Genomic DNA, 19,702 nt, shown 5'->3' with positions numbered 1-19,702 from the left:
CCTGTTGACTTAAACTGTCTTTCTGAAAACTTGCTGGTGAGTAAGAACAATTTCAAATGTTTTTTCATCACCTGTCTAGATCAATACCAGGATGTTTGTTGAATGAAGAGCGCTCTTGTCCCCGCCTTCTTCTGCAGCTTCCGACCAATGGCGTGTCTCCGGAGGCGTGGCCACGGCGGGCAGGCGTGTTTGGCAACAGGTTGCTCTGGCAGCGAGGTGCAGCGATAGTCCCCTTCGTCTCATCCCATCAGGACGCTTCGGGATATTTCCTTCCAGGTAAGTTTGCTCCTAATTATTATTTAAACATAAACGTTTCAAACGTGTAAATGATTTCACCATGTGGCCGCGTAGTAAACAGGCGCAAAAACTAAAAAGCACCGCGCGCTAATTGGATCACAGCGCGTTGCATAAACTAGAATAAGACGTCGTAATTATAGCAACCCTAAACTTTAAATTGGATACGACGGCGATTAATGACTGTTTACTTCTCTCCGCTCGTGGTTTCGACGCACACCGATACCGACTGACTGGACAGGTGGGTGTGACGCAACAGCAGATAGACAAACAGAAGTGAAGTGTTCTAAAATCCTCGCGTGCTTTATTATCGTTACTTTTAATATGCTTTGATCTGTGCTTGCAGCCAGAAATAATCCTGACCCTGAAGAAAAAAAAATAAAAAACAACGGGACACTTTGAGGTGATTTTAATGAAGCCTAATTAGCATATTGTTGCTGTTTTGCACAAGGTGAGAGGCCGCCCTCCTTTAGATAAACACCAAAGGAATACTGCAAGCGAGGCAATTTTGCCTTTAATTAGACAACCCACAAGACTAAAAACCAGACTTCTTTGTTTATACATCTTCATTAGTGTGCTTAGAAAAAGATGCATCCAGTTTGTAATGTGTTTATCCGCGGTCATCCTTAATTATTCATGCACATGTCCCAAGTGCCAGTCACTCAAATATTGAAACTGATTACACCCCCTGTTGATGGCAACAACAGCGTCGCTCATTATCAGTCAAGTCTGTGCGTCTTGTTTTTCTTTTCTACCCCCTGGAGGGTGTATTGAAATTGAGGAGAGCGAAAGTAGAAGGAAACGAGGGGGCAGCTTGGCCTGTTCGTCAACATTCCCGCTTTGGTTCACAGTTGTCGCGGCGCTCCTGCGAGTTCATCGACAAACTGAAGCAGCCTCTCTCTTTCTGCCTTAATCCACCCATCCTTCCCACTTGGGGGGGTGCTGTCCCCCCCTCAGTGGCTGTCGTGTCCTCTTAATCACTGTATTCTATCCAAAGGCAAAGCACGCGCCACGCAGTGTGTATAGGGACCGTCTGGAATCCGAGGAATGTTTTTTTTTTGGGAACAGAGTGAAACAAAGGCCTACTTTGATTCTCAAGGTAACATGTTATACTATAACAGGTCAGTTAGAGCAGGTTAGACTTTAATTCCCCGCCGAGGGTCGCAACGTAAGTCTGGGAATCGGAAATTGAGAGCATTCTGATGTTATTGCTAGGCAGGAATGAGAATATTTGCGCTGTGTCTGGCTGCCGCCGCTCAACATCAACACGCTCCGCCTGAGTGACTCCTTGGCAAAGAGTGAGAGGAGGCCCATGGCGGACATAGACCCCCTTTTTGTTTTACGCTCCGCAAAGCCAGAACAATAAGGATGCCTTTTGCCCCATCCTGGGTGTACTCTTCTTTCACTCTCGTTGTTCTGAGACACGCCAAAAAAGTAGTGCCACCTGCTTTCGAGGCATGCCAGAAAACATACGTACGCAAGAGTCATTGGCAGGAGGAAAGCATTTTTTTATTTAACGCTGGCATGACACAATGGAAAAAAACACAAGAGGAGTAAATTGTTTTTGTTAAAACTCCTGCGGTGCAAAAACCTCATTAATGTCCTTAGTGATGTGAAGCGAGTTTTAAAAAGGTCCTCGAAACAACAAAATCGCATTGCACACTACTGTTTTGAATCTCACACAATGTTCTCAGTCTTTATGAATAATAACCTTTATTCACCTCATTTGCATGTCCTCTTCCTGTCAGGCTACCTGCGCACCAGCCAAGAAGTGGACATGAGCACCCTCTCCGCCGACAGGAAGCCCCCGGTGGACTATGGCGTTCAAATCCGCTTCATCAAGGACCTCCACGACACGGGTGGCGCAACGCCGGAGAAATCCAGAGGGAGCAACTCCGCCTCGCCCCATCCCGCCAGTAAATACGGCGTGGCCGTGCGCGTTCAGGGGATCTCCGGGCAGCCGTACGTTGTTTTGAACGACGGCGCCAAGGGCGATTCGTACGGCGTTCAGATTAACACGCCGGGCGCCGGCCCCACGGCGCCCTCGTCGCCTTACAAGAGCGCTCCCAAAAGCAACGGCACGGCCGAATTCGTAGCGCCTCGCAGCGCCAGTGTGAGTCAGTCTCCTGAGGATGAGGATGGGGAAATCTATCGGAGCCCCTTAAGAAGACCTCCTGGGGACGGTCAGGCGGGGAGCCACGGGGAGGAGGAAGCCAGAACCGCAGAACCTCAAGTCAAAGCGGCCGCGAGTGAAGCGCAGAAAGACCACAATGGGACCAGTGAGGAAGAGTACAATGAAGCTGGTTTGAAACCAGTCAAGGGTGCTGGACCCAGAGGGTTCAAACAAAACGGATTCGCAGGCTCCCCTTCAAAATACGCCAAGCAGGTTTCGGAACCGCTTACGGAGCCCCCGTTGATCGACGAGAAGCCCATCGACACAAACTCCCTCGCTCCGATCAATAAGCTCATCAGTAAATTCAACAATCGGACGCCGGGCGGTACCCCCCAGACCAGGGGGCGGAGCGGAGCCCGGCAGCAGCTCAAGTTTGAAGAACGCAAGCGCTCCAAAAGCCTGGACGCCCGAAAGGAAACCTCCCGGCCCTCGCCGCCTTCCCCGACCTTCAATCCCTACGCTCTATCTTCCAGCTCGTCCAGTTGTGCGAGCTTCACGTCACACTCAAAATATCCTCCCAAGGAGACCTCTCCGGTCACGACCCAAAAACCTGTAAGGACCACTAAGATGGTAATGGTGTCACTTATCAGCAGATTTTCTCATACTTGTCGCTTCCGTCCTTTAGGAGATCCCACCGAGGACTCAAAAAGTCGCCGGCGGTGGGGTGAAGACCCCCACCAAGCAAGCTATTTACAACGGTCCCAAAGAAGGGTAACTAAGTCTACTACGGCACCAGGATCCAACTCATGTAATCCACTCGAGTAATCCCCCCTCCCCCATCTGTTTATCTCCCATCAGCACCAATGAGACCAAAGCATCCCTCGGAAGTAAGACCAACTTTATCTACGAGACTCCCAGCGCTTTCAAGGTATGCTCAATTTGTCGTTTTTATGGATTGAAACCCAAATATTAACGCTAATCAACGGATCATAATTAGCAAACAGCACACCGGGGGGGCTTTGCATGTGGGTCAAAGTGTGTCTGGTGTAATGTTCTGCTAATGAAGCAAACAGATGGCTGCCAGCGTGTCCTCCTTTGTGACAAAATCAAGCAAGGCGCTCCGATTCACGCCGTTAGCTTTTGTCGTCTTCAAAACGTGCCGGCTCTCTTGCATAAATCTCCATCCATGATTGTGTGCGTTATGGCCTCGTTGTGTTGTCGCCTGGTCGCTAGGCAACCGTGCGCATGCCCGGTCATCGAGAGGCATTAATATTTCAACTGGATTGGAACCCGGCACTTGCCTGGGGGGGGGGGTTCTATACCACAAGGGAGTCCTAAAGTAGCCCAATGTGGCCGCCCACACATTGTTTTTGCATTTTTAATGTACTAATTATTAAAATGATGAAGTAGGCATTCGTGTTGCGTGAAGGTCCGATTATTAAAATGCGTTTGAATTTTAATCGGCAATGATGAAAATGCTGTTAATGTGTATGTGTGGGTGGTTATTTTTTATTTTTTATTTTTTTTACTGCAGTGTTATGTTCGCCATGGTGGTTTGCAGTGTCGGGTTACACAACTTGTTTGCTTTTGTCTCCATTGTGTGACATCATACTTCCTTCTAACAGTAGGGCAATCGTATTATCTAGTCTGGACTTTTGCCATTTGACTTTTTTCATCGCTTTGACTCCGCCCCCGGGATCGTTACGGTAACAACATCCATATCCTCCATTTTAATGAGACTGAACCACCCCCGCGCAAAAACTTACCGATTTGAACCCGAGTGAGACGAGTGCGCGTTTGTTCTTTATCCTATTACGTCAATTGCAATTAAAAATGCATGTTTCATAAAACGGGGGGGGGGGGCAAAATGGGGGGGGGCCCTGAGGAACCAGATACTTTTTGTTCTAATGTTTCTGTGTGTTGTAAGGAGTGTGTGGGAGGATAAGCGCTCGTATAGATCTCTTTTTTCAGTTATGACAAACGGGGGGTCGGCTGTAGGCGAGCGACACCAACGTACACTCGGCAACCGTGCGCGAGCGTGTGTGTGTGTTTTTGTCTTAACAAATTCACAGCACGTCGCCGGTCCGACCGGTTCTCCGCAAGACGCTCAAAGAAACTAGGCCACAGAAGAGTAGCGAGGCAGATGATATAGAGCGAATAATATATCTGCAAGGTTGACTCCAGACTTTCAACTTTGTGTGTTTGTGCAGAAGGATGGAATCGAGAAGAAATTCAACATGGTGGAGCTCGAGGAGCAACTGGCTCACTGCAAGAAGCAACTGCAGCGAGCCCAAGAAGAGTAAGGACGGTTCTTGTCGAGAACATAAAAAGACCCCAACAAGTATTTGATTAAAATGGCCGCCGGTAGGTTGGCCGAGGAACGCATCGGTCGAGAAATGGCCGAGTCTCGCCTACGTCTCCAAGAAGATCAGCTGGCCGAGCTTCAGGACGCGCTCAGGAGGGAAACGGCGACCCATCCCGACTCGCTTAGAACGGTACGAACGCAACCCGCGTACGCAATTTGGAATCAAAAAATACCATGGAAATGTTTTTGGCATCAGGACGTGGCGGGCCTACAAGCGGAGCTGGCTGAGGCGTCGGCGCGGCGCCGCCATCAGGACGAAACGCTACGGCAGCGTGAGCGCGAGCTGACAGCCCTGAAGGGGGCGCTCAAGGAGGAGGTGGAGTGTCACGACCGCGAGATGGAGATGCTCAGGGAGCAGTACGGACAAGACATGGACAACCTCCGTAAGACCATGGAACAGCTCACGCAGGTGCGCCGGCGTCATTTCGCTACTTTTGAGTCCGACCTTAAAGTCAGTCGAGCTCAGCTTGACGCGACTTAAAAGAGAATACCGCCAGTTGTGATCGGCGCAAAAAAACTTTTCAAAATTCTCCTGGCAGCAGATTTTGGGGTTCGCCTTGCGTGCGCTATTTCGAGAATATTTGAGGAAGAGTTTGAAGGCTTCATCGGAGGAGACGTGTTGCGCGGGGAGGGAAGAAGGCAGCAGGAAGACTTTGAGAGCAGACACTTTTGACAGTCGCACGTCTCGTTCTTATCGGGGAGCGTTGTTGCGTACAGTGGAGGAAGCTGACATCTGCCTGTGGAAGAAACATCAAACTTGGGCTGTGATTTGCAATCCAAACTATTCATAGGTGATGAAGCAGCGCGTGGCTCATTAGCCAAGGTGATGATCGTATCCTCAACTAGGGAAACTTAGTTTTGGTCTGTTTATTTTATCCCATTATATATATTTTTTTTACTATTTCTGTTTTATTTATTCTTTTATTTAATTTTTTTGCATTTTTAAATTATTTATAAGGTTTTATGTATTTTAAATCTTTTTCTTTTTTATATTATTTATAAGGTTTTTATTTGAGTGTTTTTATATTTTGTCAACTATACTGATTTTTTTTCAAATTTATTGTGTTGTCAAATTTTTATATTTTTCCTTTATATTATCCAAATTTATATTTTAATTCTATTTGATACTTTTTTAATTTAGTTTTCTTATTTTTTGTATTATTTATAAGGTTTTATGTATTTTAAATCTTTTTCTTTTTTATATTATTTATAAGGTTTTTTATTCTAGTGTTTTTATATTTTGTCAAGTATACTGATTTTTTTTTCAAATTCATTTTTGTTGTCAAATGTTTATATTAATTCTTTATACTGTCCAATTTTTTATTTTAATTCTATTTTATATATATTTTTTATTTTTTTTATGTTTTTCTCTTTCAATTTACATTGAATTCTATTTGGTCAATTTTTATTTAATCTTCACTATTTTAGTGGATACTTTGAAAGTTGTTTTTGCAGCAAGCTACTTATTCACCATGGCTAATTTTAATGTCTTTTGTCAGTCACAAGAGCAGATCGAGGAGGAGCGCGAGCGCGTCAACTCAACCCTGGTGAGCCTGGAGGAGGAACTGGACAGCTGCAGGGATCGAGGAGAAGACTGGAAGTCGCAACTGGACGCCACCTCGCAGGAGCTGCAACAAACGCAACAAAAGTGCGAATTTTTCTCCGGAGTCAATATTTTTCCAGTCGTAAACAAATATTCATCCAATAATCTGGACATTATCATCATATATTCAATTTCAAATTCCGTCTTATCTTTTGCAACGGGCCTTTTTGCTGTTTACTTCTTTTGCACTCGGTTGTCATAACACATTCCAGCCTTGGCCCCGCATCAAGCAACTTCTCTGTTTGATGTTTTTTTTTTTTGTCCATTTTTCATATCCCACAGTTCAAAGCAGCAGCAGTCGAGATGTTCTATCTTTTTTTTTTTGTATCTTTAGCTCTCTTCTATTTTTAACACCTGCGTTTTTCATCCAGCAGGATGGGGATGCACTCCGGCAGTCACATGTGAGCAGAGAGCGTTTGGTTTTGCGTAGACGTAGTTTCAAATCAAGATTTAGATTTTTTTTATTTTGGGTGATGTGTGTTGAGCCCTCCCTTGAGTTACTAATTTCAATCACAAATTTTTCTATAAAATCAATTTTAAGCAACTTCACCCCGTTTGCAACCTTAATCTCCCCTTTAAATGTTTTTGTTTTGGCTTTGCAGTGTTGCGTTTGGTTCCTTTAACCGTGAGCATCCTCTCCAATCATCTTGTTGGTTCTCCTGCAGGCTTCTGAAGTGTCAATTAGAGAAGGAGCATTTTGAGAGCGAGCTGAAGGAAGTTCAAGACTCGCTACTCGCCGTGCACAAGCAGGATTCGCCCTCGTCAGCTGAGGTAACACAATCCAGCGGTTCCGATATCTTGTAATAAACTCGAAAGGAAAGTCACAGCCAATTCTTGTTTGCCCGCCCATTAATCCTCAAGGAGCTTGAGCGTTGCCATGACGACCTGCGCCAAGCTCGTCTGGCGGCCGACGAGCAGCGGGACGCCCTCCGCGACAAGAGCGACACTCTGGAAGCCCTCAAGAAAGAGAGCAGCCAGCGCGAGGCCCAGCTCCTGGAGCAGATCGCCGAAATCAAGGCGCAGAAGGAAGAGCTGGAGAAGAGCCTCCAAAAAGCCAAACAGGTGAGAGTGACCAACATCAAAATCCAGACGTGAGGGTCATTCTATAAATTCTTATTATTAGTGTCTCTGGGTGGTAACTAATTATTTAAACTCATCACTGGGCCTATTTTACTCATTTGCTAACCAAAACAGCAGCACCTGTTGCCATTTTTTTTTTCCTCATGTTATACCCAAGACACGGTTTATTGACCAAGACTTGTGTTTTGTCCGCAGGCTTCGACATCGTCTTCATTGGTGGATCACAGCACCAACGCGGAGCTCCAGGAAGCAAACACTCGCCTCCGAGAGAGGATCGCCCGCATGGTACTCGCGCGATCACAAGAGCCGCAACTCAAACACTGCAGCGCTGCGCCCACAACACACACACTACGTTATGTAAATAGCCATACTGTACGATATCAAAACAAAACAGCCACCCACACACTCTTTTTACAATCCTGACTGAAGCATGAGAAAATAATCCCCCTCTTGAATGCAAAATAATCTTATGAAAATGATATGTAGCATACATAAACAGATTAAGGACACAAAAAGCTAATAATTTAGTTTCACATTGACGTTTGGGGAGAAAAAAAGTGGAACCTAACAACGCTCTTCTCGGCAGAGGCTGCAGTCCAGCACGGCCCGCAACCCCGAGGCCGAGGAGGCCCTGGAGGACCAGAACCGTTCCCTCAAGACCCAGCTGGAGGAAGCTAAGCGAGGGACGTCGCGGCTAGCTAAGGAGAGGGACGAGCTGAGCCGCCGCTTGGAGGAGAGGGACTTGGAGCGTGAGGCCCTACGGCGGAGCAAGGGTGACCTGGAGGAGCAGAAGAGGCTCCTGGACCGAGCGCTGGAGAAGATGAATAAAGAGGTTTGGTGTTAATCTCGTTTCCTTCCGGTTCGCCTCAGAGTTGATGCAAATTTTCCACCGAACAGATGGAGGTGATGATGGGCGACTCGAGGCAGTCGGTGGCCGCTTTGCAGACTCAGCTGGACGAGCACCGGGAGCGTTCCAGGAAGGACTTGCTGGAGGCCCAACGCAGCAACAAGGACAGGATGGCCGAGCTGCAGAGGGCGCAGAGCAACCTCAAGACTCAGCAGGAGGAGGTCAGGACTTCATATTACTTCATCTATACATACTAACAAAATCTGCTTCTTCAGGTGTCCCGGCTGAAGAAGGAGCTCCTGGGCTGCAGCGAGGAACGAGACAGCGCTCAGCTGGAGCGAGACCTCCTCAGCAACCGCCTCAAGCACTTGGAGAGCGAGCTGGAGTCACAGAAGGGAACTCAGACGGACCGCAACCGTGAGATCAGGGGGCTGGAGGTGAGCCGCTCGCCACTAATCTCAGAAAATCAACGCCTCAGGCCGCTAATGTGACCACCGACGTGGATCATGTTGCCAGGATAAGATCAAGACCTTGGAGATCGAGTTGGACGAGGAGCGTAGCAGCGTGGAGCTGTTGAACGATCGCATCACACGCAGTCGAGACCAGGTCAAATAAAACGGCGTCACTCGGCAGTATTATTTGCAAAATTCCGTTTTTTACTTATTCGGACTCCTCAGGTGGACCAGCTCCGCTCCGAGCTGATGCAGGAGCGCTCGGCCCGACACGACCTGGAGATGGACAAGAGCGCCATCGAGAGGCAGGTGTGTAAGGAAATTGTAGATGACGCCAGATTCGAGATGCTTTCTTAACGTCGTCTGTGTGTCTCGTCGGGTGCAGGTGAAGGAGCTGAAGTCCCGCGTGGCCGACATGGAGGGACAAACTCGACCCTCGGCCGGCCTCGCCGTGCTGGAAAGCAAAATTCAAGAGCTGGAGGAGAGGCTGCGCAGTGAAGAACGGTAAAAGAAAAAAAAATATGCACAGTTCTGAGCTCCCTTCATTTTTTTTCTTTTTTTTTTTTGCATTCAGTGAGAAGAGCAGCATTCAGGCTTCTCAGAGACGAACGGAGAGGAAACTGAAGGAGGTCAACGCTACGCTGGACCAGGAGAGGATCCAGCACGTAGAACAAAAGGATCAGGTGAACACATTCACAGACAAATACTCAGACTTGGCAAAAAAAAAAAGATGAATGTTCCTGCATTGGAGTCTTCTGTTTTATTATTAATCTATTATACTGTCCTCTAGTGGCCAAAGTGCATACTGGCTCTTGGCATTCCCCTGAGAACCCTTTTTGCCCTCTGACCTTTTGGTTTGCCCGCAGCTGACCCTGCGCGTGAAAGCTCTCAAGCGGCAGGTGGACGAAAGCGAAGGAGAGGTGGAGCGACTGGAGGGTGTACGCAGGAAGGTCCTGAGGGATCTGGAGGAGCAGCAGGAGCTCCAGGAGGCGCTGCAGGCCAAAGTCACTGCCCTGGAATCGGAATTAAAGTAAATACAAGCATGACAATCATTTTCTCTGCGATTGATGGTTTTTTAAAAAATATTTTTCTCCCCCAAAAAAATTAGACGGAAAGTACAGAGCTCCCACCGCAGCGCTTTGACTACACTGAGCTCAGAAGACGACGACACTTTCTTCGACCTGAACGTGGCGGCCATCTTGAACGAAAGCCACCACCAAGGCTCCAACTGTTAAAACAAAAGTCTCAGCCTCAGTGCTTTATTTTACTACTTTTTCTTGTAAAATCCTCATAATTTATTGAATATTTGCTCTTGAAATTTTTTTTATTTTTTTTCCCCCAAATTTATGTTTTCCTGGAAAAAAAATGGCTACAGTTTGAATGTGACTTTTAAATCATCTGAGCCTACCTTGGACTGTATTTGCTGTGTATATTCTTCAAGACAATCACATACATCGACACTGTGACTCTAATTTCATTTTTTTAACCCAAATACGAAACTTTTCACTGGAAGGCCCTCAAAGTAGTTGTTGTCGTTTGTATCCTGTTTATGTATTGCACTTGCTTGAACCGTGTGGAAAATTTCCTGTCATTTTAGCAGATCGTTAAAGTAGATTTTGACTAATAAAACGAGCTCTGTGTCATCACAGTTTCTGATTTGTTTGGGTGTTCTACTCGCAGCCATCTAATCCTTAATTTGCGTTGCGGTAATTACTCTAGACATCAAGCTGATCCATCTCCACACCGATCTTGACTTCAAACTCTCTCAGACCAAGAAAAGTGCATTTTTGAGGCAGTGGAAAGGTATTTCACCAACATTTCATCATCTGACTGGAGTTATGTGAACTTGAACATCCGACAGCGCCTTTATCTTTTTCTGGAGTGGCCACACTTGCAAACATGAGCGCTTCCTGTCTATGTCAAGGTAAGCGAGTTCGGCACTCGTGAGGTAAATAAAGCAGGAGGTAGTCTTATCCTATTTGCAGGTCGTGATACAGAATTAAGTCGGCTAGCTATGCTGCAGGTGGCCGGCGTTTTGTACTACGGCGAAATGTGATGAATAGTTTGGAAAAAGGAAAAGACATTAAGAGGCCGCATGGCATCGTTTTGGAAGAAGTTGAGGCAGGCATCTGAGGCCCAGATGCTGTGTTGGACTAAAAGGCAAAGAAAATCTTTGACGAGTGGATCCGACGTCAGCCTCTCTCAGGTCAGAAAACTACTTTGAACGATTTGATTTGTTTTGAAAGTTGTAGCAAAGATTTTCAGTCAGCATGATGTATGATAATAGTGCATAATACATGACTTTTGCAGCTCAAGGCCATTTTTTAATTTTGTGGGGTTTATTAAACTTTTTTTTTAGTTTTAGTTAGTTTTAGTCGTTTCAATTTAATTTTGTTACCTACTTTTACAATTTAGTTCATCTACTGAGTAAATTCTACACCGTCTAAAAATGTGACATGCACGTAACAGCGATTTTGTGCTATATGTGTTACAATAGCGCCCTCCTGTGGTTTTCCTGAAAGATTGCTGACTTGTATGTTCACACTTGTTCTATTTTTGTACTATTTTTATTTAGATCTTGTATGTGTCAGTGCCTCACAGTAAGATATTGATACTTTTTAGGAATAGTTTCTGTTTTAATTAAAATTTTTAGTTAGTTTTTTAAATGTTGTTTATCTAAAAATGTGACCTGCACTTAACACCGATTTTGCGCTATACGTGTAGCAATAGCGCCCTCCTGTGGTTTTTGTGAAGAATCACCGAATTAAATGTTCACTGTGCATGTTACTGTTGCTCTATTTTTGTATTTTATTTAAATCTAGTACAATAATTATCCAAGTACAGTTCATATGTGTACTTTACTTTTGAATTCAATATTTTAAAAAAAATTAAAGCCAATTTTTACTTTTTAAAACTATTCCTGAAATGTAACAGCGTTATTTTGAGCCACTGTCACATTATATTAACTGTGCTTACATATAGAGAAATGGTCAAAATGTTTTTCCACATAAAAGTAGAGTAAAAAAATGTAAAATCTGATCTAAAATGCAAAACACACCCGAACTGTACTTTATTAATATAAATATAAATATTAATGTAAATTACTGTATTTTATTTAAAGAAAAATACTACAAAAATAGAGCAAATACTACAAAAATAGAGCAACAGCAACATTATGCACAGTAAACATTTAATTCAGTGATTATTCACGCAAACCACAGGAGGGCGCTCTTGTTACACATATAGCACAAAATCGCTGTTAAATGCATGTCACATTTTTAGATTAACTACATTTAAAAAACTAACCAACAAAGTACACGTATGAACTCTACTTAGTAAACGGAAAGTACACGCATAAATTGTACTTGGAAATAATACTGTACAAGATTTAAATAAAAATAGTAAAACAAAAAAACTTTAAACGCAGGGAATATTTAATTCTGTGATTTTTTTTTTACTCAAACCACAGGAGGGCGCTATTGCTACACGGATAGCCAAAATCCCTCTTACGGGCATGACATTTTTGGATCCTGTAGCCAAACATGTCACATATACGTTACAGTAAATTTACGTTATATTGAGTACCACTGATACTTTTTAGGAATACGCCATGACCTGCAGTTTGAAACCACACCTTTTACTGTCTTCCGTGACCTAACAATCACTTTCCATGGAATCGACAGCCGACTTTAATCGGAAAAGGTCATAACCGCATAAAGATGAAAAGCGCGAACAAACAGGAACGGGGTTAAGTTTGGTTGTCAGGGCAACGTGACGCAATGTTTGCGGAAGAGGAACGCCTGCAAGGTTCGACTTGTGAACTTGCACGCGCGCCACGCTCACGTCAGTGTGCTGAGTCTTGCACACTCATGCACACTTTGTGAGTCGGTACTTCTTTTTTTCCACGCTGCATGGGCAAGATGGCAGAGGGGAAGACGGACGACGGATACCGGCCGAGGAGCACCGTGAGTAACGAAGCTATGCTAACCTGCTTAGTCAACTAACGAGCCAGCTCACTCAATTACCTAAGTTATTGCTACAGCATTAATTTGTCCGTTCGTGCGATATCAGAATGAGAACCTATCAATAACAAAAATAAGGGTTTTTTTAATGTCATGTAATGTTTATAATATTGCCAACACTGTTGTGATTCAAATTAACACTTGAGTGTTTTTTTTTCTTTTTTCTTTTTCAACTACTTAGAATAATTTTAATTCACAAATATTGAAAGAAATAGAGCCGTCGTGTGTCTTCTAAAAATTACAAAAATAATGTGTCTTCTAAAAATTACAAAAATAAGAGGGAATAAATAATTTAAAAAAAAACGTTAGCCTAGACATCACACACAAATGGAAATTTAAGTAATACAAAAATACAACAAAATATTAGAAAAACTGTTTTGGGGCAAAATAGTAAACTATTAAGAAAAAAAAAACTTAGTCTGTGCATGTGCCTTGCAGTCACCATGTAAATACTTAAGTGTTTTTTAATGTGCCTTTTTAGAAATATCAATAGGCTTTTTGCACATGTAACATGATTGTGTCAGTGTGTGTCACACGGCTCGGTTTGATATTAACCAAGTGACCATGTCTCACTGTAAGTCCTGTCGTGTACTTTGCAACTTAACCTGCAGCTTAACCCTAAACTTTTTCAGAAGGGAAACATGGCAATTTTGTATCATTAGGATGAGCCATGTTTTGAGGCATGTCTGTGTTCCCTTGAATATTGTAATTATGCTATTAGCTGACACAGTGACGTTTTTTTAAGAACCTCAACATTGTTCAAGAGTGTTTATGTTGCCTTAAGCCATTACATGAAATGCGTTTTGCTGACTGCGGGCATGAAAGAACAATTCGAAAATATCTAACTGTCAAGCCCGTGCAAATACAGTCATGTTAAAAAGAAATTTGCGGCGAGGATGAAATATTCGAGGAAAACTCCCTCTGCCTTTATTGCCTACATTTTTGAGGCGTGCGCATTTGCTTTGACGTCTTGCATAAGGAACGTTTTGGAGTTGTTGTGTCAACAAAGAATGTCCTTGTGTCGGTCCTTTAAGGTTAAAATATTTTAGCGGTGAATGTGCTAGCTTGGCTTGAATAGTAGCATTTAGAAAAGGTGATGACAACCATAGATAAAACAGAAAGTTGTATCAATAAAAACGTATAGTGTAGTTATTATTTCCAATGGAAGGAAAGTTGTTTGGAAACTTGAATGGCTTGCTTGTTGCACAAAGAATCCTATAAAAACTTTTACATGCCAGTGCAGCGCTTGGCATTGACTTTGTTTGCCCAGTTGTGTGTTAACAATACACACGCTGTGTGTGTGTGTGTGTGTGTGTGTTACATAAAGACACCTCATTAATCTATCTTACATAACACATTCCTCACAACGTTGCCATTTACACCCATGTCACCTGGTTACTCGATGAATAATCCATCCTTATCATAAGATGATGAATTTAGTTTAACCGTCTCATGTTAAATGTAGTGACCAATGTAGCCCAACAGGGGGTGCTGTTGCAACTGGATCTAGATGTAAGCGTGGAACAATCTGGTGACAAAACAGGGTTGGCAGCTGGCTGGTGAGCCTCGCCCAGTCATTTAAGGGAAGCAGACTTCCCACGCCCTGACTCACACACACACAAATTCTCATATACACTTTCACACACACACTACGCCGGCTGTCTGGATCGCAGCTCCCTCGTTAATGTTAAGAAGACCACCGTGGTGTTCGTCTTTGAGCAGGTAGATATCACCCCAAGAGAATTGTTTATTTTATTCCAACCTGCTAGTTATGAACTGCATGTTGAGAGATGTTGTTGATAGTGGAAATAGTAAATAGATTCTTTGGGTGGAAGATCTAATCTTTGCTGAATATTGCAACGGCGTTTGTCAATTCTTGAGCTTCTGCTTTAAAAATGTCCTTAGTTTAAAGCAATTTTTATTTTTGCTGTTTTTTTACTCTGAAAAAAAATCAAACTGCTGAATCATGATTTTTTTAATTAATCTTATTGCAAATGTGCAGACTTGCGTGCAGACAATTTGAGTAGTCAAATTAAATTGACCTATTACGATTTGCATTTTAGGTTTGTCCTGAATTTTCACCTAACGTCTTGTGAGTTATGTAATTAATGCTCGATGACATTTTGCCAGAAAATTTGAGATCTAGATTTTAGTAGGTGTGCGATGTGTCAATCGCCGACTTTACTGTCGAGTTGGGAAGCGGCTAGCTTAATTTTTTTGATTGTTACAGTAATGATTCATATTGATGCTCTGCGATTTAGTCTGCACTAATAGACGATTGGAATTCACATGTTGGCGCGAACGCTGTTGCTGCGATGTTGTCACATATGTTGATGTATGGCCCCTGAACCTCGGCACCATATTTGCAGCGGCCATGTTAAAAACCACACTTCCTTCACAACTTGTTGGTTGTTGTTTTTAGATTTGCGCGTCTCACGTGTCAATCCGCCCTGTCAGAAAACAAAAACGCAATCACGTCAGTCAACATTATATAAGCACGCCTAATGTTTTACTAAGTAGGACAGGGACATGGAGATACTTGCAATGGAGATACTTGCAATAACTGTACACATTCACATCAATATACAATGTGCAATTTTCCCATTCCATTCTATTTACTACATTGTCATCATTTGTGCAATTACTTTTTTCACACTGTCCAATAATAACACATGGCAATAATACATGGCAACTACTGTGTAGTGTTTTTACCTCCCTCAATCTTACCTAATTTATGTTTTTGCCTCTTTTGCATTTCATTTGCTAATTTTGCACTGTGTATATTTCTGCATGTTTCTGTATATTTTTATCTCTTATATAGTTTTTTTTGGTATAATTTGTATTTTACTGCTACTGGACACAGAATTTCCCTGAAGGAGCAATCCCAAGGGATTAATAAAGTTGAGTCTAAGTCTAAGTCTAAGTCTAAGTACTCTAAGCTCCGCCCCCATTTTAGCTTATGTCGATTGTCTTTAACTTTGTTTGCTCTTTGTGAAATCTGGGATTATGAGGAATATGTTGTAATATTCTGAGCAAAAAAAAAAATGGCTGCTATTGTATGAAAAAAAAGAACCTCCTCAACGAGGTGTGTTAAAACTTTCGCCGCCGGGCTTTCTCTCGCTGATGGTTTTCGCAGATTTCATCTCACTGTCACTCAAGCCCAAATAGTTAACATGACTGCTAACCTGAAGGTATTCTGTGGTGCTTCCTTGGCGGCATGATCCAATGAGTTTCCCGCCTGGAATGGAACGTTGTGTTCTGCTGGAGAACATTACCTCATTGAGCTCATTAAGCTCGCGCATCAATCATGATTCTTGTCAAAAAAAAAACCAGATCTCAGAAATAGAGATGTCATTTTGAAAAAAATATGTTTTTGTAAGAGTAAAATTAAAAAAAAAAAATCAACTGATTTACATCAATTGACCAAGCTAGTCGGTCATCGCGGCTTGCTAGCGCTAGAAGCTAACACCAGCCTGCCCACGTGCCTCGAAAAGCCAAACGACAAATAAATTTGCTTGGTATTTTCGCACAATTTGAGCCGCTGTTTGTTATCTAACAAATTAACAAGTTGTTAATTTCCAAGCTGTCTTGTCTTCCCTTTGTGTTCTATGTCAACCTTTTTCACGGCTAATTACGCTTAGCCTAGCGCTGAACTTTGCAACGCTCACATTTCAACTTAACAACCTAACGTGACATGCTGGGAATGTGTCATTGAAGGATATTTAATGTTGCGGCAACCTGGTGCGAAACTTTCTACTTTTTCCATCATTTCCACTCAGGTTACGTAACTTTGCGGATTTAAGACCCTCGTTGGAGTTTATGAACTACCTCACACCTGGCTGCCAAAATAGTGACACTTTACCTCTAGTCTACTTTATTTTGCTTTTGAAAATATATTATGACTACAAACAAGCCCAACAGCAGAACATTTAGCTTTGTGTTACTTTGTGAAGAAATACCACATCATTATTTCTGGAGCCAACACCCAGAAAAATTACAGTGTCCTTTGCGCAGTCAAACGAAAAGCCGGTCTTAAGTCAGTCTTTTCTTTTTTGACTGAATGGGTGTTCCCCCAAAAGGATTAAACTCCTTCAATGTCAAGTGTGTAAATACATGAAAGGCACCTTATAAATAAAATGTTTATTATTATTATTATTAAGGATGTTAAGAATAAACGAAATGTGGCATTTTGATGCTTATTTGTGTCACAAAAAAAATCCCAAACTTTGAAATTATCGTGTGACATACTTTCTCTTGAGAATGCCCTACAAACTATCCAACTATTTGTATTATTTTTATTCCCATGGCAAACAGTGTGTTGTTGTTGTGAAGGCCTTGGGTGGTCTGACTGTTTTTGCTCCTCCAGTGACTCGTGACTTTGCCCCCCCAGGGGTGCAAACGTGCCCTTATTATGGGTTGCCAGGCAGCCGCTGTTTGGCCGTCACACATCCTCAGCTTTGGGGGAAATCACATGTGGCTTTTGAAGCTCCGCCCCTTTCTTTCCTTTCGTGTCTACTTATTGCCCACATCTGCCACGCAGGAGAACGGCGTCGCATCGGTGCTGCTAAGGAATCCCGACGAGCGGGTCGCAAGTCCTCGGCTGGAAGATCTTGCGGAGGAAAGCGTGCAAGTCATCAAGGTATGTGTGCTGGTTTTTGTTGAGGAGCGTCGTGGTGTGGATTTAACGGCGGCGTGCGTCGTAGGTGTACCTGGACGGCGGACCCGAGACGGCGGACAGCGTCAGGATGTTGACGGACGAGGTGTCGCAGATTCAAGAGGTGAGGATGGGAGGAATGAATGATGTACGACGTGCTTCATATTTGCTCAACTTCCAGGTGAGGTATTGTCTGAAGACCCTGAGAGAGCAGATGGCGGCGAGACAAAATGGTAACAAGAAGGTAAGTAGAAACAAAAATCTTTTTTTTTTTTTTTTTAAATGAATCAAAAGTGAATGAAACATGATGATTAAAATGTTTTTTGCTTTTCAGTATCCCACGAATGGCTACACAGTCAACCACATGCCCAATGTTGCCAATGGCAACAATATTTACAACTACATTAACCATGACGTAAGTACTTCAACATTTATAGTGCTCGCGTGTGTGTTATGCTTCCTTCCCTTTTAAAAAGAAAAATCAATAAACCACATTCAAAGAAGATCCGCTCATCCGGATGTTTCTAGCTGACACAATCGTTTTTCCGGCTCATTATCACTGGCGGAGCTGGGGGGGGAGCCGTAGGGGCACTGGCCCCTCCTGAAATATGCTAACGGAAAATTTGTGACTCACAATCAGATGCATCACAGAAGATCCAAATCAAAATACCCGCTTCTTATCACGGGTTCTTCTGCATTCTCAGGAGAGTGATGATAATCACGTGCAGTATCTGAGGGAAGAAACCAAGCGCCTCTACGCTCAGATGAAAGATATGGAAAGTCGACACCGGGAGGAGAGAGAGCGGCTGTTGGTGTGTGACATTAAAATTCCATTGCATTTCTAGATGGCCAAGAGTAGAAGTTATAAAAATGGAGTTTCCTTTTTTGACAGATGGAGTCAAAGGAGCAACAGGCGCGTCTGGAGGAGCAGTCGGAGCGTCTCCAGCGGGCGGAGACGGACTCGGTGGAGCGAGGTCGACGGGTGGAGGAGCTACAGAGGCTACTGGGCAACATGGAGGTCGAGAGCGGGGTCCTGCGGGACAAAATGGCCGCCAGCGAGGCTGAGCTACAGCGGCTTCAGGCGGATAACGGTGAAGGAAATCAGAAAGATGACAGGTAACAAAAGCGTGTGCGCGTGTTTGTGTAGTAGCGACAATTTTGTGTGTTTGTTTTCAGACGTGGTCAGTTGGAAAAGGAGGTGGCCATTTTGAAGGAGAAGATCCACCACTTGGATGACATGCTGAAAAGTCAACAAAGGAAAGTGCGACACATGATTGAGCAGGTACACACCCACACACACATCACATTTCAAGTACTCAGGAAGCCATTAGTGAGGAAATTACATTCGGAAGAAGAACATCAAGCAACTGAAACCAAACTACTTAATTAGCCAAACGTCATAAAATTAGCCTGACTCTTTTGTGTGTGCGTGTGTACAGCTGCAGAACTCACGCACCGTCCTCCAAGAACGAGATCGGGTCATCGGGGATCTGGAGGAAAAAGTGGCCTTCCTGGAAGCCGAGGTCAGACCACTTCCCAATTTTAAAGTTTAAAAACAAAATCTTCCACTCAGTAAACGAGAGATTATGTTTCTTTGCTTTTACTTTATTTTACTTTTATGCTACACTCCTTAGCTTTTTTGTGCACGTTTCTAAAAAACAGAACCGAGAGTTGCACGACCACATGGAGCATTTCTTGGCGGGCCGCGACCCCCCACCCCTTAAGAGCGCCGAGAACAAGCCGGTCATCATCTACAGGTGAGCTACGCTTGGTTCATTGTGATAATCATCAAGAAATCATTTTAAATGTCCAACTATGTTTTTATTTTTATTTCAGCAAACCTCTGACGCCGTCCGCAGCCAACAATAAGTCCCTCCCCTTCATCAAAGTCATCGAGATCAAGTCGTGAATGACATTCACAAAGTGTAAATATGTATTTAAAGCGTGCTTTGTTCATAATCGCCCCCCCCATTGAATCATGTGCATAGGCGCCAGCGTGTAATCCAGAGTGACGAGTGCTTCCGAATGTGAATTTTGAATGTAGATTAACACTAAAGTGCATTCACGTTTGTGTACTAAATCCGTGAATAAATTAGATGTAAACGCGTCTGAACTGACAGACATGCGACTGAATTTCAAGGAAGAGTTTGGGAGACACATTGTAACCAAAACAAAAATTATATGAAAATAACACAATCCTGAGAGTCTTTTTTTTTTTCTTTTAATTACACTTTTTTTTTTAATCAGAATCCTGAGATTTCAGTCACATTTT

The 19,702-nt window shown here is 43.4% G+C and overlaps 2 protein-coding genes across 5 annotated transcripts; both read left to right on the top strand.

Moving 5' to 3' along the window:
• The first annotated feature begins 143 nt into the window (after positions 1-143).
• Positions 144-10,402, top strand: cgnb (cingulin b). Of its 3 annotated transcripts, none has more exons than XM_088365481.1 (21): positions 144-276; positions 2,043-3,019; positions 3,093-3,178; positions 3,266-3,335; positions 4,618-4,706; positions 4,776-4,902; positions 4,969-5,181; positions 6,272-6,420; positions 6,750-6,776; positions 7,041-7,146; positions 7,237-7,437; positions 7,651-7,740; positions 8,042-8,287; positions 8,353-8,523; positions 8,578-8,739; positions 8,819-8,908; positions 8,980-9,063; positions 9,140-9,258; positions 9,329-9,437; positions 9,621-9,784; positions 9,863-10,402. In XM_088365481.1, the coding sequence occupies exons 2-21, from the start codon at positions 2,072-2,074 to the stop codon at positions 9,987-9,989; spliced, it is 3,378 nt and encodes a 1,125-aa protein (XP_088221607.1). In that variant the 5' UTR covers positions 144-276; positions 2,043-2,071; the 3' UTR covers positions 9,990-10,402. The 3 variants fall into 3 exon arrangements, with proteins under 3 accessions (XP_088221607.1, XP_088221605.1, XP_088221606.1); XM_088365479.1 differs by lacking the exon at positions 144-276 and adding an exon at positions 1,374-1,393; XM_088365480.1 differs by lacking the exons at positions 144-276; positions 6,750-6,776 and adding an exon at positions 1,375-1,393.
• A 425-nt stretch (positions 10,403-10,827) lies between these two features.
• tuft1b (tuftelin 1b) lies at positions 10,828-19,626 on the top strand. Of its 2 annotated transcripts, XM_088365488.1 has the most exons (12): positions 10,828-10,960; positions 12,675-12,719; positions 17,317-17,415; positions 17,480-17,554; positions 17,612-17,674; positions 17,765-17,845; positions 18,135-18,242; positions 18,323-18,546; positions 18,607-18,712; positions 18,870-18,953; positions 19,093-19,187; positions 19,267-19,626. In XM_088365488.1, the coding sequence occupies exons 1-12, from the start codon at positions 10,850-10,852 to the stop codon at positions 19,337-19,339; spliced, it is 1,164 nt and encodes a 387-aa protein (XP_088221614.1). In that variant the 5' UTR covers positions 10,828-10,849; the 3' UTR covers positions 19,340-19,626. The 2 variants fall into 2 exon arrangements, with proteins under 2 accessions (XP_088221614.1, XP_088221615.1); XM_088365489.1 differs by lacking the exons at positions 10,828-10,960; positions 12,675-12,719 and adding an exon at positions 14,353-14,498.
• Positions 19,627-19,702: the final 76 nt, after the last annotated feature.

This window comes from Syngnathus floridae, chromosome 21 (genome assembly GCF_059516105.1).
Source record: "Syngnathus floridae isolate MCC-2025c chromosome 21, RoL_Sflo_1.0, whole genome shotgun sequence".
NCBI lineage: Eukaryota > Metazoa > Chordata > Actinopteri > Syngnathiformes > Syngnathidae > Syngnathus > Syngnathus floridae.
The sequence above is the reverse complement of the archived record's forward strand: the minus strand, read 5'-3'. Positions and strand labels throughout refer to the sequence as shown.